Here is a 14,929-nt window from a genome sequence, read left to right on the forward strand (position 1 = left end):
GAGAATGCCAAGAGTGTGCAAAGCAGTAATCAGAGCAAAGGGTGGCTATTTTGAAGAAACTAGAATATAAAACATGTTTTCAGTTATTTCACCTTTTTTTGTTAAGTACATAACTCCACATGTGTTCATTCATAGTTTTGATGCCTTCAGTGAGAATCTACAATGTAAATAGTCATGAAAATAAAGAAAACGTATTGAATGAGAAGGTGTGTCCAAACTTTTGGCCTGTACTGTATATGTTTCTGCAAAGAATGACATGTCAGCTTCCACTGCAGTCATTGAACTCCGTGGTGTGTTTTGTCCAGGTCTACTCTGATGAGAAGAAAATAAAGAAGATCTATCACACCATCACTGGTCCAGGAGTTGATGAGGGCCGTATTGGCCTTTTCACAATGGACAGAGATACTGGTAATCTGTATCTCACACAGTCACTGGACAGAGAGGAACAAGACAAGTACACGGTAAGCATCCCGTCTGATGTCAGTTTTATACAAACACTCTTTGTTCACATCTCAGGATTAAACATAAAGTCACCTGGACTTTGTTTAGAATCAGAGTTAAACATAAAAGAGCTTCATATTACTACACATTAATTTGTACTAATCAGCACACTCACAGATGTTTATTCAGAATGTTTAGGCAACTTTTCAGCATGTCTTTAAAGCTATACTTAATAATAATAATAATAATACACTGTATTTATACAGCGCTTTTACAGCTCTCAAAGATGCTTTACATTTAAAACCAAAGAAAAGAAGTACATACATGTAAGTGCAAAGAGATAAACAGAAGACAAGGACAATATAAAACAACAAGGTGCAAAAGCATAGTGCAAAACAAAGAAAAGGAGGGCACATGAGGAACAGAGAACGAAAAGCTAATGTTAAAGGTTAAAAGCGGATTTGAAAAGGTGGGTTTTGAGGAGTGATTTGAAGATTGTATCAAACATTCACCTGTTCGTAATTTGCTCTTTCAGGTAACAGTGGCTATGTTGACTTCAATTCATATAATACAAAAAAAAAATACATTTCCACACCTGAAAAGCAAATGTCCAAAGAAGCCTCACATCATGTTCCATTATGTCCCAAAAATATCAAATATCCAAACTATGGCTAAATGCGTATCTTGTGTCACAATGTTGTGCTCACCATACATGAGGCTCCTGTATGTGATTTCAGACTATTGTAATTCTCATTTTCTTGCATGACTCAGTCATGTTTAAATTTCCCTGTTTTTCTTGATCATTAAGATGCCAGGATTATTACTGTTATATTACATAAAATTATCTGACTCTCAGAAACACATACAAAACTAAACTTGATTAACTTCAAAGCCTTTCATTTTAAGTAAAAACAAACCATCAGTTGGTGACAGGGTGATACTGTACCCACACCTTCCACGTCAGTAACCTATCATTATGTATGGTCCATGCCCAACTCTGCAAAGAGACCTGTTATTTAGTCATTGTCAGGAAATAGAATGTCCACTATTTTCTAAACTGATGGGAGATTGTATAGACCTGTAGGATCACAATGCCCAGTGCAGTCTGTAGTTTCACTATGGCATAGTTTTCTTCTTTAGGAAGAACAAATAGACAGATAAATCAGTGATTTGGTGTAAAACCAGTGGCAGGATTGTGTATTATTTCACCCATGTGAGTGCTAGTGATGTGACATGAAAGCACCTGCATGGATTATTCTTGCATGTGTTATAATAAAAATGTGTTTGTTGCATGCAGTTTCAGGCACATGCTACGTATCAGGACAGTTCAGAAATTGCTGAGGAGCCTGTGGATATTGTAGTGATAGTAGTTGACCAGAATGACAACAAACCTGCTTTCACTCAAGACACCTTCCAAGGAGAAGTTGCTGAGGCCTCACCAATAGGTACTGTCAGTAGATGTCATTTTAACCTGAAAAAGATGTTTGTTAGCGTTCAACAGTATGTTTCACTTTCACAGGACAAAAGAGCAGATAGAACTTCTACTGTTTGACCTAAAACTTTTATATAGAGAAAACAGAAATCCAGGACTTGCTCCAACACAGTGGGGAGGGGGAAGGAATGAATACTGGTTAAGTGGGACAGTTAAGCATCATCATTTTTATCTTGTGTTGGTATATATTTCCAATACCAAAAATCAACTCCGAGCTCTTCATAAGCAAGTAAGTGATTAAAAAAATATAGGTTCTGTGGCTATGACATCATGTCCGGGGGTGTGCCACACCATATTCAACACCCTTGCAGCGAACCACAATGGAAAGCAAAATGACATAGTGTTCTGGAGTGAATAATATTATGGTTATAAACATTTTTAAAAGAATGCCAGAATTTTAAAAATTCACATCCCTTTTATCTTTGTTTTAATGGGGTTTTCGACACTGTCCCAGTCAATAGCATACTGTTAAATGGGCAATTCTGTGTAGAGAACTGTAGTTTCAGATGGCACAATTGGTGCATGCATGTGTGCGTGCGTGCATACGCGTGCATGCATGCGTGCGTCCTACTAGACCAATCAGCCTAATATTTGTATATATATATTTTTTTATTATTTTGTGACTGCATGCTTAAGGACCTCTCATGGTTGTGTAATTCACAGTTGTTGAAAAACCTGTTTGATTTATAGTTTTATAGTGTCATTGACTGCTGACTCGACACTCTTCTTAACAGGCCGGTAAGAGCCGCAAGTTATCAACAAACAAAAGCAAAAGCATGAAACAAAAAGCAACTCCAGCAATTGTCTCAGCTGTTGCAGGCCACATTTTGGCCTTTGTCGTGGCTCACACTGACATCCATAGAAAAGTGTGGTCTCATTTTGAACTGGAGCATCTTCAGATTGATCTCATACCTCATATGCTATGAGCCACTAAAGTTAGGCATGATGCAAGATGAATAAATGCTTGTTTTTTGATGCCATCTTGACTGTAAGAGACCTGGAAAGGACAATTCCACCAGACGCAGCTGCGCTGCCTTCAGCTGCAACCCACTTTCCATTCATCCGTTCTTTATACTGTGTCATACCACAATAGGATCATTTCAGTGCCACAACACACCACTATACACCACAATCAACAGTCGTATTTTAAGGTTGGAAAGAAAAATAGCCTACTATTAGCCCTGTATGGCCCAGCTTTATTTTGTAAATCACCTCTTTAATGATGAAGTGCTCTGAATACTTTGACAAAGCTCTGTACTTAGTTTTCACTTCTGACTTCTCTCTCTCCAGGTTTTGAGGTGATTCAGGTTGTGGCCACAGATCTTGACCAGCCAGATACTGACAACTCAGATATCCGCTACAGTATTAGAAGCCAGGAGCCAACATTGCCTAGTGACTCCCTGTTTGTCATCAACCCAGTCACTGGAGTCATCAGAGTTAATGCTAGTGGGCTAGACAGAGAGGTGAGGTTTCTAAAACATATTTCATCTGTCTTAGTGTGCTTTCCTACCCAACTATTGAAATAATCTTTATTTCAAACAAGCAACCTCTGGAGGCAAGCAACAAGTGCATCAACACCAACCGAGAAGCTGATTTGTTTATTGTGTGAACCCAAAGTGACCTGTATAGGAAAACTGTAATTGTAGATATGTAACATAAGTATGAAACTACTGATCAGGCTCTCACACATTTGATTAGGGAGCTGTCATGGAAGAGTTTATATAGCCATCTGCTATTGGCTGATCATGACAGGTAGGGTTGGAAAGATTAAATGAAACATATCTGGAAATCAATACATAAGTGACAAATTGAAATACATTGATGCAAAACCACAGGTTTGGGAAATTGGTTAGCATAGGCAGAAAACAAAACATCCCATAGAGACAGAGCGCAGCGTGTCGTACCACACCAACTACAGGGGAAAACAGTTAGTGCCACAGCGGACTGAAACACTAAAAAAAGGCCTGTAGCTAGCTAAAAACATTGGAATTCAGCTGTCAAATGATTGTTGTAACACCCTGTGTCTACCAGAGAGAAAAAGTCTCAAAGTCAATATTGTCGGTCTACCTCAGTAGTGGGGATATGATCCCACTGAATGGCCAGAAGTGAAATATTGTGATATTGACACCTATTTGATAGATTAACCAGGTAAGGTCATCATTTAATCTTTAATATCAAAACCAGGCTTTGCATAGCTTAGTTAGCTTCAGCTTACAGTTTGGATTGTTAATCAAGCAAAATGTTTGTTGCATATAGATTGACATCCCACAGGGTAAGTTACAATACCACTCTTAGCTGGAGCCAATATTTAGAACGACAGAAGGAATCATCATGTGACATTACACCAGCCGGGGCTAATGGGGATGTCATTAGTTTTTCAGCTATTTAAAGTTTCTGAATGGATTGACTGAGTCTGTTAATGACAACAAAAAGTCTTCCAGTTGATGAGTTAAACTCATTGTGTGTCTCTTCTAACAGAAATACCCAAATTACACTCTAGTGGTACAAGCAGCAGACATGATGGGAGAAGGGTGGATTGGAGAAGCAAAAGTGATCCTTACTGTCACAGATAGGAACGACAATGCTCCGGCCTTCACTCAGCACTCTGTAAGTACAGTGTAATTGTGACTGGAAAATTACTTACTTAACACCTCCCCAGTGAAGCAGTTCTCCAATCATAGCTTCGCATCCATAACTAGGCACAGCAGATGTGTCCAGCTTCAGAGTAGTGTTCATGGGGCTGTAGAAGGAACAATAGTCAGTGTTTTTTTAAGTAATGGCTTTAAAGGTGACAATGTATGAACCGCCAATTCATCCAACTTTTTGGCAATAACAGCTTTGCATAATCATTTTTTGGTAATGTAGTAGGTTGTATGCAATAAAGACTACTCTTGCATTATCTTTACATCTTTAACAATACATTTCACATGTGATGACAAATCTTACACTAAGAGATCTGTTTGATATGGGGAGGTGAGTTTTAAGCACATGTTGGCCTAACTTAAGCTTGATATAGACTGTGCCCCCAGACAGCCCAAAATTGCTGAGCAATAGATGAGCAACATGAGCAACATGACCAACAATTGCAAATGAGCAACATGAAAAAACGTGGTAATATCTTTGGTCATGGCTCTAAAACGGTGGTCCTACATCGCACAGTGAGAGGTTCATGGTTGTTGTCACGGTCTTAAATTCTGACAGTGTCATAAATTTGAGATGACCATCTCACAGTGTGACTGCTGTGATAACCTATGTCTACTAACCAACCAAAGAAATGCAGCATGAAATAACACTAACGTTAAACGCTGGTGATTGCTAAAGGCTAGTAGATACTAATAAATACAAACTTCAAACTTCCAAAATCGGCATGCCAAGTTAGCCTCTTTTCCCCAGCCACGACCATGTCCACATTCTCCTCCTCTTCTTCTTCAGACTTTTTTTTAAACACACATAAATGCCACTATAGCAAGGGCTCGATTCATGTTTGTTTTCATTTTTCTCTTACCACTTCAGCGGAGTGAATGGATGGCGCACGTTTTGTTCTTGTGTATTGACGTCAATGGCCTACGTCGTAGTCAGTAGGCATTGTCATCGTACAGTCTCCATACATCAGACTTGATGTCCTGCCCAAGTTTATTAGATCCATGTCCCACAGTGTATCTTGCACTAAACTTATAAGATTGTAAAAATCTCACAGTCTGTGGGAGACTTTAAGTGAAAAACATCAAACAGAAAATCCCATAGCTGTGCAGGGAAGTAATGAACTCAACTGCTTGATGATGCAGGGTGGCTGGGCTTAGCCTTAGACATAGGCTGAGGAGCTTGGACATCCGGAGGGAGCTCGGAGTGAAGCCGCTGCTCCTTCACGTCGAAAGGGGTTAGTTGAGGTGGTTTGGGCATCTGATCAGGATGCCTCCTAGGTGCCTCCCGCTGGAGGTATTCCGGGATGTCCCACTGGTAGGAGGGCTCGGGGCAGACCCAGAGCATGCTGGAGGGATTACATATCTCATCTGGCCTGGGAACGCCTTGGGGTTCCGCAGGAGGAGCTGGAAAGCATTGCTGGGGAGAGGGATGTCTGAGGTGCTTTGCTCGGCCTGCTGTCCCTGCGACCCAGCCCCGGATAAGCGGATGGATGGATGGATGGATGGATGGATGGATGGATAGATAGATGGACATAACTTCTCAATGCCAGAAAGACAGAGGTGTATTGGATTGTCCCAGCTAAAGGCTGAAGGAATTGAGCCTGGGAGAAAAGGTAAGTCCAAATTGCTCCGAAGAACCATCCCGGCCTGAAGTCATCATGAAAGACGACATTGGACAGTGGTGCATTGTGAACTATGATGATGAACCCTACCCAAAAATCATCCTGGATGTTGAAGATGATGTGAAATGCATTTACAAGAATGGGACCAACAAGTTCTACTGGCCAAGTCCACGAGATGATATTAGTTGGAACAGAGATGACCAGATTGTGTGCCTTATGAGGGAGCCACAGCCTCTAAATAGGAGGTCCTTCCAGCTGGAGAATACAGTGTGGCATGTCTTAGGAAAACACCTGGGTTGCTGCTTAGTGAAACAGGCTGTGATGTATATCTCTGGACAGTACTTTTGCAGGGCGTGCCAAGGCACTTAAATTCTCCAGCAAAACCATGACTGAGCTGAAAACAGGGGATTACACAGAGGTTTAAATGGTAATGTTAATAATTAATGTTGTTATTAATGTTGTTAAATAATGATTAGAAATGTTTATGTTCATTATCAAATGTCAAATGTTCATGTGAATCTTAATTAAATTTCTTTTCTTTAATGAAATGTGTTGTTGCTCACTGGTGTAAGGTCCACTCTGTTATGGTCCTGTGTGTTTTTTAATGAAAATTAAATCAACAAATATTCAGCATATCTTAGTGGCTACTTGGATGCTATGAATTGGCAAAATGAAATCATTTAAATATGGGACCAATTCCATTGAAATTCCCTTTAACTTGGAAAGAAATGTGTTGAAATTAGATTGTGCCTTAAACTAGAGACTTTTTTCAAAGTAATGGTTGTTTGTGAGTACTTGTATAAAATATTTCAAGGACAAAGTAAGGGATATTTTAACTCTTAGAAAATATGAATATTATAATGCTATGTGTGCATTCAAAACACATTTTAAAAGGGATGGGAATGTCCTGTAATAAGGTGGACATTTGGTCTCTGTCACATGCAAGCTGGACAAATATGTTTTAGTTTAACAGGCCCTAATTTAGATAAAAATAATAATATCATGTAAAATTGTATATATTTTGATGGAATTAAACAAGGCTGAAATGGCAACGAATAGTAGGAATAACCCAACAGGCAAGACTGATCAGCTAGCCAGGGCAAATGTTAGCTTACCAGTGGAGACCAGAGGTTGAGCAATGGGGACTATGTTTCTACATGCTAACCTGGCTGGATGGCTGTCTGTTCTCAAAGCAAACAGAAAGTAAAATAAAATGCAAGACATACATCACAAAACATTCAAATTTTACCACTGAAAAGTGCTTTGACATGCAGCGCTAAACCTGGTCAAGTGCCTGGTTGACCTCTGCCATGCTGATCACATAAAGCGACATGTGAGGGTCAAGGACAGCAGAACTCCTGGCCAATGAACGAGCTGGGAGGCGGTTTTCAATGGAATGCATGAGGGTGCAGAGGCACTGACTTTCTGCTTTCCAAAACATTTTTAAAGGATTTGATTTTTTTTCAAGTAACATGATCAAATATGTATGCATTGCCATTGTAACTTTACTGATGCAGCATCTTAGAGCAGTGAGAGACCAATGTCTAGTGTCTGTTGCACTATAACTGGCTACAAATATGCATGTTCTTTCAGAGTGCAACCCATCCACAGGCACCCACCCTGCATTTCCCAGTGTCTAGTGAAGGGCTGAGATGGAGGAAGAGAGACTCGGTTATTCCCCCTATCCGTGTTGTTGAAAATGACAGAGGACCTTACCCCATGAAAGCTGCAACGCAGGTACCCACACAGTGACTCTCTCAAAGGGAAAGGAGCCATAATGGTACTTGTGGTGACTTTCAAAGCTCCACCAGATTATCTGTCTTACCATTGGTAATGATAAGTGGAATTTAACATGGACTTTGTTTTGTGCCTGTCTAGTCTTCCAAACACTCAAAGAGCTTTTTACACCTGCATTCACCCATTCACACAGACGTTCATACACGGTTGGCTGAGGCTACTATATGAGGTGCCACCTGCAACTCCTGAGCCACAGTCGCTCGCCTGGAGTCCAACATCAGCTGCTCGCTTGTTAGCCCTAACTACCAGCTCTACGATGATATCCATGCTTTTCAATCCTCTGTCCTCTGTTGCATTTTTCTTGACATGCTGAGAGGGAGGGTTCTAGTAGAATTGGGGTGTAGTTAGAATAGACTTTATCGTCATTGCACAAGAGTTAGTCTTTAAAGAATACTTCATCCCCAGAATGCCCCAAAGTGATCATTTCTATATCATCATCACATGTGATCCTGGATTATGAAGAACATTGTTTTTCTTGCATGGCTCCACAGTAAAGGAAGAAACCACAAACTGAGACATTTCTTGATGAATTGTAGTGATGGGGACTGTGTTTATACAACAGCAAAACTATATCAAAACATCCATTTGCAAACTCTCACACAACTCAAGCAGTATTATCCAAGTTTCATTTATCCTGTCGTATGCTCAGTATTTCCCAAAAACTTAATTTTTAAAACATTTCCACAGACAATCATGAGTAGCACACCTGGTCAAGTGCCTGGTTGACCTCTGCCATGCTGATCACATAAAGCGACATGTGAGGGTCAAGGACAGCAGAACTCCTGGCCAATGAACGAGCTGGGAGGCGGTTTTCAATGGAATGCATGAGGGTGCAGAGGCACTGACTTTCTGCTTTCCAAAACATTTTTAAAGGATTTGATTTTTTTTCAAGTAACATGATCAAATATGTATGCATTGCCATTGTAACTTTACTGATGCAGCATCTTAGAGCAGTGAGAGACCAATGTCTAGTGTCTGTTGCACTATAACTGGCTACAAATATGCATGTTCTTTCAGAGTGCAACCCATCCACAGGCACCCACCCTGCATTTCCCAGTGTCTAGTGAAGGGCTGAGATGGAGGAAGAGAGACTCGGTTATTCCCCCTATCCGTGTTGTTGAAAATGACAGAGGACCTTACCCCATGAAAGTAGCTCAGGTAAGAGGAACTAAGCCTGAGAGTCTGACACTGAATTGTATTTTGCATACAGTACAGGCCAAAAGTTTGGACACACCTTCTCATTCAATGCGTTTTCTTTATTTTCATGACTATTTACATTGTAGATTCTCACTGAAGGCATCAAAACTATGAATGAACACATGTGGAGTTATGTACTTAACAAAAAAAGGTGAAATAACTGAAAACATGTTTTATATTCTAGTTTCTTCAAAATAGCCACCCTTTGCTCTGATTACTGCTTTGCACACTCTTGGCATTCTCTCGATGAGCTTCAAGAGGTAGTTACCTGAAGTGGTTTTCCAACAGTCTTGAAGGAGTTCCCAGAGGTGTTTAGCACTTGTTGGCCCCTTTGCCTTCACTCTGCGGTCCAGCTCACCCCAAACCATCTCGATTGGGTTCAGGTCCGGTGACTGTGGAGGCCAGGTCATCTGCCGCAGCACTCCATCACTCTCCTTCTTGGTCAAATAGCCCTTACACTGCCTGGAGGTGTGTTTGGAGTCATTGTCCTGTTGAAAAATAAATGATGGTCCAACTAAACGCAAACCGGATGGGATGGCATGTCGCTGCAGGATGCTGTGGTAGCCATGCTGGTTCAGTGTGCCTTCAATTTTGAATAAATCCCCAACAGTGTCACCAGCAAAACACCCCCACACCATCACACCTCCTCCTCCATGCTTCACAGTGGGAACCAGGCATGTGGAATCCATCCGTTCATCTTTTCTGCATCTCACAAAGACACGGCGGTTGGAACCAAAGATCTCAAATTTGGACTCATCAGACCAAAGCACAGATTTCCACTGGTCTAATGTCCATTCCTTGTGTTTCTTGGCCCAAACAAATCTCTTCTGCTTGTTGCCTCTCCTTAGCAGTGGTTTCCTAGCAGCTATTTGACCATGAAGGCCTGATTTGCGCAGTCTCCTCTTAACAGTTGTTCTAGAGATGGGTCTGCTGCTAGAACTCTGTGTGGCATTCATCTGGTCTCTGATCTGAGCTGCTGTTAACTTGCGATTTCTGAGGCTGGTGACTCAGATGAACTTATCCTCAGAAGCAGAGGTGACTCTTGGTCTTCCTTTCCTGGGTTGTCCTCATGTGTGCCAGTTTCGTTGTAGCGCTTGATGGTTTTTGCGACTCCACTTGGGGACACATTTAAAGTTTTTGCAATTTTCCGCACTGACTGACCTTCATTTCTTAAAGTAATGACGGCCACTCGTTTTTCTTTAGTTAGCTGATTGGTTCTTGCCATAATATGAATTTTAACAGTTGTCCAATAGGGCTGTCGGCTGTGTATTAACCTGACTTCTGCACAACACAACTGATGGTCCCAACCCCATTGATAAAGCAAGAAATTCCACTAATTAACCCTGATAAGGCACACCTGTGAAGTGGAAACCATTTCAGGTGACTACCTCTTGAAGCTCATGGAGAGAATGCCAAGAGTGTGCAAAGCAGTAATCAGAGCAAAGGGTGGCTATTTTGAAGAAACTAGAATATAAAACATGTTTTCAGTTATTTCACCTTTTTTTGTTAAGTACATAACTCCACATGTGTTCATTCATAGTTTTGATGCCTTCAGTGAGAATCTACAATGTAAATAGTCATGAAAATAAAGAAAACGTATTGAATGAGAAGGTGTGTCCAAACTTTTGGCCTGTACTGTATATGTTTCTGCAAAGAATGACATGTCAGCTTCCACTGCAGTCATTGAACTCCGTGGTGTGTTTTGTCCAGGTCTACTCTGATGAGAAGAAAATAAAGAAGATCTATCACACCATCACTGGTCCAGGAGTTGATGAGGGCCGTATTGGCCTTTTCACAATGGACAGAGATACTGGTAATCTGTATCTCACACAGTCACTGGACAGAGAGGAACAAGACAAGTACACGGTAAGCATCCCGTCTGATGTCAGTTTTATACAAACACTCTTTGTTCACATCTCAGGATTAAACATAAAGTCACCTGGACTTTGTTTAGAATCAGAGTTAAACATAAAAGAGCTTCATATTACTACACATTAATTTGTACTAATCAGCACACTCACAGATGTTTATTCAGAATGTTTAGGCAACTTTTCAGCATGTCTTTAAAGCTATACTTAATAATAATAATAATAATACACTGTATTTATACAGCGCTTTTACAGCTCTCAAAGATGCTTTACATTTAAAACCAAAGAAAAGAAGTACATACATGTAAGTGCAAAGAGATAAACAGAAGACAAGGACAATATAAAACAACAAGGTGCAAAAGCATAGTGCAAAACAAAGAAAAGGAGGGCACATGAGGAACAGAGAACGAAAAGCTAATGTTAAAGGTTAAAAGCGGATTTGAAAAGGTGGGTTTTGAGGAGTGATTTGAAGATTGTATCAAACATTCACCTGTTCGTAATTTGCTCTTTCAGGTAACAGTGGCTATGTTGACTTCAATTCATATAATACAAAAAAAAAATACATTTCCACACCTGAAAAGCAAATGTCCAAAGAAGCCTCACATCATGTTCCATTATGTCCCAAAAATATCAAATATCCAAACTATGGCTAAATGCGTATCTTGTGTCACAATGTTGTGCTCATCATACATGAGGCTCCTGTATGTGATTTCAGACTATTGTAATTCTCATTTTCTTGCATGACTCAGTCATGTTTAAATTTCCCTGTTTTTCTTGATCATTAAGATGCCAGGATTATTACTGTTATATTACATAAAATTATCTGACTCTCAGAAATACATACAAAACTAAACTTGATTAACTTCAAAGCCTTTCATTTTAAGTAAAAACAAACCATCAGTTGGTGACAGGGTGATACTGTACCCACACCTTCCACGTCAGTAACCTATCATTATGTATGGTCCATGCCCAACTCTGCAAAGAGACCTGTTATTTAGTCATTGTCAGGAAATAGAATGTCCACTATTTTCTAAACTGATGGGAGATTGTATAGACCTGTAGGATCACAATGCCCAGTGCAGTCTGTAGTTTCACTATGGCATAGTTTTCTTCTTTAGGAAGAACAAATAGACAGATAAATCAGTGATTTGGTGTAAAACCAGTGGCAGGATTGTGTATTATTTCACCCATGTGAGTGCTAGTGATGTGACATGAAAGCACCTGCATGGATTATTCTTGCATGTGTTATAATAAAAATGTGTTTGTTGCATGCAGTTTCAGGCACATGCTACGTATCAGGACAGTTCAGAAATTGCTGAGGAGCCTGTGGATATTGTAGTGATAGTAGTTGACCAGAATGACAACAAACCTGCTTTCACTCAAGACACCTTCCAAGGAGAAGTTGCTGAGGCCTCACCAATAGGTACTGTCAGTAGATGTCATTTTAACCTGAAAAAGATGTTTGTTAGCGTTCAACAGTATGTTTCACTTTCACAGGACAAAAGAGCAGATAGAACTTCTACTGTTTGACCTAAAACTTTTATATAGAGAAAACAGAAATCCAGGACTTGCTCCAACACAGTGGGGAGGGGGAAGGAATGAATACTGGTTAAGTGGGACAGTTAAGCATCATCATTTTTATCTTGTGTTGGTATATATTTCCAATACCAAAAATCAACTCCGAGCTCATCATAAGCAAGTAAGTGATTAAAAAAATATAGGTTCTGTGGCTATGACATCATGTCCGGGGGTGTGCCACACCATATTCAACACCCTTGCAGCGAACCACAATGGAAAGCAAAATGACATAGTGTTCTGGAGTGAATAATATTATGGTTATAAACATTTTTAAAAGAATGCCAGAATTTTAAAAATTCACATCCCTTTTATCTTTGTTTTAATGGGGTTTTCGACACTGTCCCAGTCAATAGCATACTGTTAAATGGGCAATTCTGTGTAGAGAACTGTAGTTTCAGATGGCACAATTGGTGCATGCATGTGTGCGTGCGTGCATACGCGTGCATGCATGCGTGCGTCCTACTAGACCAATCAGCCTAATATTTGTATATATATATTTTTTTATTATTTTGTGACTGCATGCTTAAGGACCTCTCATGGTTGTGTAATTCACAGTTGTTGAAAAACCTGTTTGATTTATAGTTTTATAGTGTCATTGACTGCTGACTCGACACTCTTCTTAACAGGCCGGTAAGAGCCGCAAGTTATCAACAAACAAAAGCAAAAGCATGAAACAAAAAGCAACTCCAGCAATTGTCTCAGCTGTTGCAGGCCACATTTTGGCCTTTGTCGTGGCTCACACTGACATCCATAGAAAAGTGTGGTCTCATTTTGAACTGGAGCATCTTCAGATTGATCTCATACCTCATATGCTATGAGCCACTAAAGTTAGGCATGATGCAAGATGAATAAATGCTTGTTTTTTGATGCCATCTTGACTGTAAGAGACCTGGAAAGGACAATTCCACCAGACGCAGCTGCGCTGCCTTCAGCTGCAACCCACTTTCCATTCATCCGTTCTTTATACTGTGTCATACCACAATAGGATCATTTCAGTGCCACAACACACCACTATACACCACAATCAACAGTCGTATTTTAAGGTTGGAAAGAAAAATAGCCTACTATTAGCCCTGTATGGCCCAGCTTTATTTTGTAAATCACCTCTTTAATGATGAAGTGCTCTGAATACTTTGACAAAGCTCTGTACTTAGTTTTCACTTCTGACTTCTCTCTCTCCAGGTTTTGAGGTGATTCAGGTTGTGGCCACAGATCTTGACCAGCCAGATACTGACAACTCAGATATCCGCTACAGTATTAGAAGCCAGGAGCCAACATTGCCTAGTGACTCCCTGTTTGTCATCAACCCAGTCACTGGAGTCATCAGAGTTAATGCTAGTGGGCTAGACAGAGAGGTGAGGTTTCTAAAACATATTTCATCTGTCTTAGTGTGCTTTCCTACCCAACTATTGAAATAATCTTTATTTCAAACAAGCAACCTCTGGAGGCAAGCAACAAGTGCATCAACACCAACCGAGAAGCTGATTTGTTTATTGTGTGAACCCAAAGTGACCTGTATAGGAAAACTGTAATTGTAGATATGTAACATAAGTATGAAACTACTGATCAGGCTCTCACACATTTGATTAGGGAGCTGTCATGGAAGAGTTTATATAGCCATCTGCTATTGGCTGATCATGACAGGTAGGGTTGGAAAGATTAAATGAAACATATCTGGAAATCAATACATAAGTGACAAATTGAAATACACTGATGCAAAACCACAGGTTTGGGAAATTGGTTAGCATAGGCAGAAAACAAAACATCCCATAGAGACAGAGCGCAGCGTGTCGTACCACACCAACTACAGGGGAAAACAGTTAGTGCCACAGCGGACTGAAACACTAAAAAAAGGCCTGTAGCTAGCTAAAAACATTGGAATTCAGCTGTCAAATGATTGTTGTAACACCCTGTGTCTACCAGAGAGAAAAAGTCTCAAAGTCAATATTGTCGGTCTACCTCAGTAGTGGGGATATGATCCCACTGAATGGCCAGAAGTGAAATATTGTGATATTGACACCTATTTGATAGAATAACCAGGTAAGGTCATCATTTAATCTTTAATATCAAAACCAGGCTTTGCATAGCTTAGTTAGCTTCAGCTTACAGTTTGGATTGTTAATCAAGCAAAATGTTTGTTGCATATAGATTGACATCCCACAGGGTAAGTTACAATACCACTCTTAGCTGGAGCCAATATTTAGAACGACAGAAGGAATCATCATGTGACATTACACCAGCCGGGGCTAATGGGGATGTCATTAGTTTTTCAGCTATTTAAAGTTTCTGAAT

General features: G+C 40.2%; 1 protein-coding gene across 1 annotated transcript in view; it reads left to right on the plus strand.

Annotated features, from left to right (window-relative positions):
* LOC144458437 (protocadherin Fat 4-like) overlaps positions 1 to 14,929 on the plus strand; it is a 38,007-nt gene that overhangs the window by 12,208 nt on the left and 10,870 nt on the right. The window contains exons 7-15 of the mRNA XM_078160937.1: positions 306 to 461; positions 1,739 to 1,886; positions 3,224 to 3,396; positions 4,412 to 4,552; positions 7,791 to 7,934; positions 8,967 to 9,152; positions 10,902 to 11,057; positions 12,335 to 12,482; positions 13,820 to 13,992. Coding sequence (XP_078017063.1) covers positions 306 to 461; positions 1,739 to 1,886; positions 3,224 to 3,396; positions 4,412 to 4,552; positions 7,791 to 7,934; positions 8,967 to 9,152; positions 10,902 to 11,057; positions 12,335 to 12,482; positions 13,820 to 13,992 — 1,425 coding nt within the window. The remainder of the gene's footprint in view (positions 1 to 305; positions 462 to 1,738; positions 1,887 to 3,223; positions 3,397 to 4,411; positions 4,553 to 7,790; positions 7,935 to 8,966; positions 9,153 to 10,901; positions 11,058 to 12,334; positions 12,483 to 13,819; positions 13,993 to 14,929) is intronic.

Source organism: Epinephelus lanceolatus, chromosome 17 (assembly GCF_041903045.1).
Source record: "Epinephelus lanceolatus isolate andai-2023 chromosome 17, ASM4190304v1, whole genome shotgun sequence".
Taxonomy (NCBI): domain Eukaryota; kingdom Metazoa; phylum Chordata; class Actinopteri; order Perciformes; family Serranidae; genus Epinephelus; species Epinephelus lanceolatus.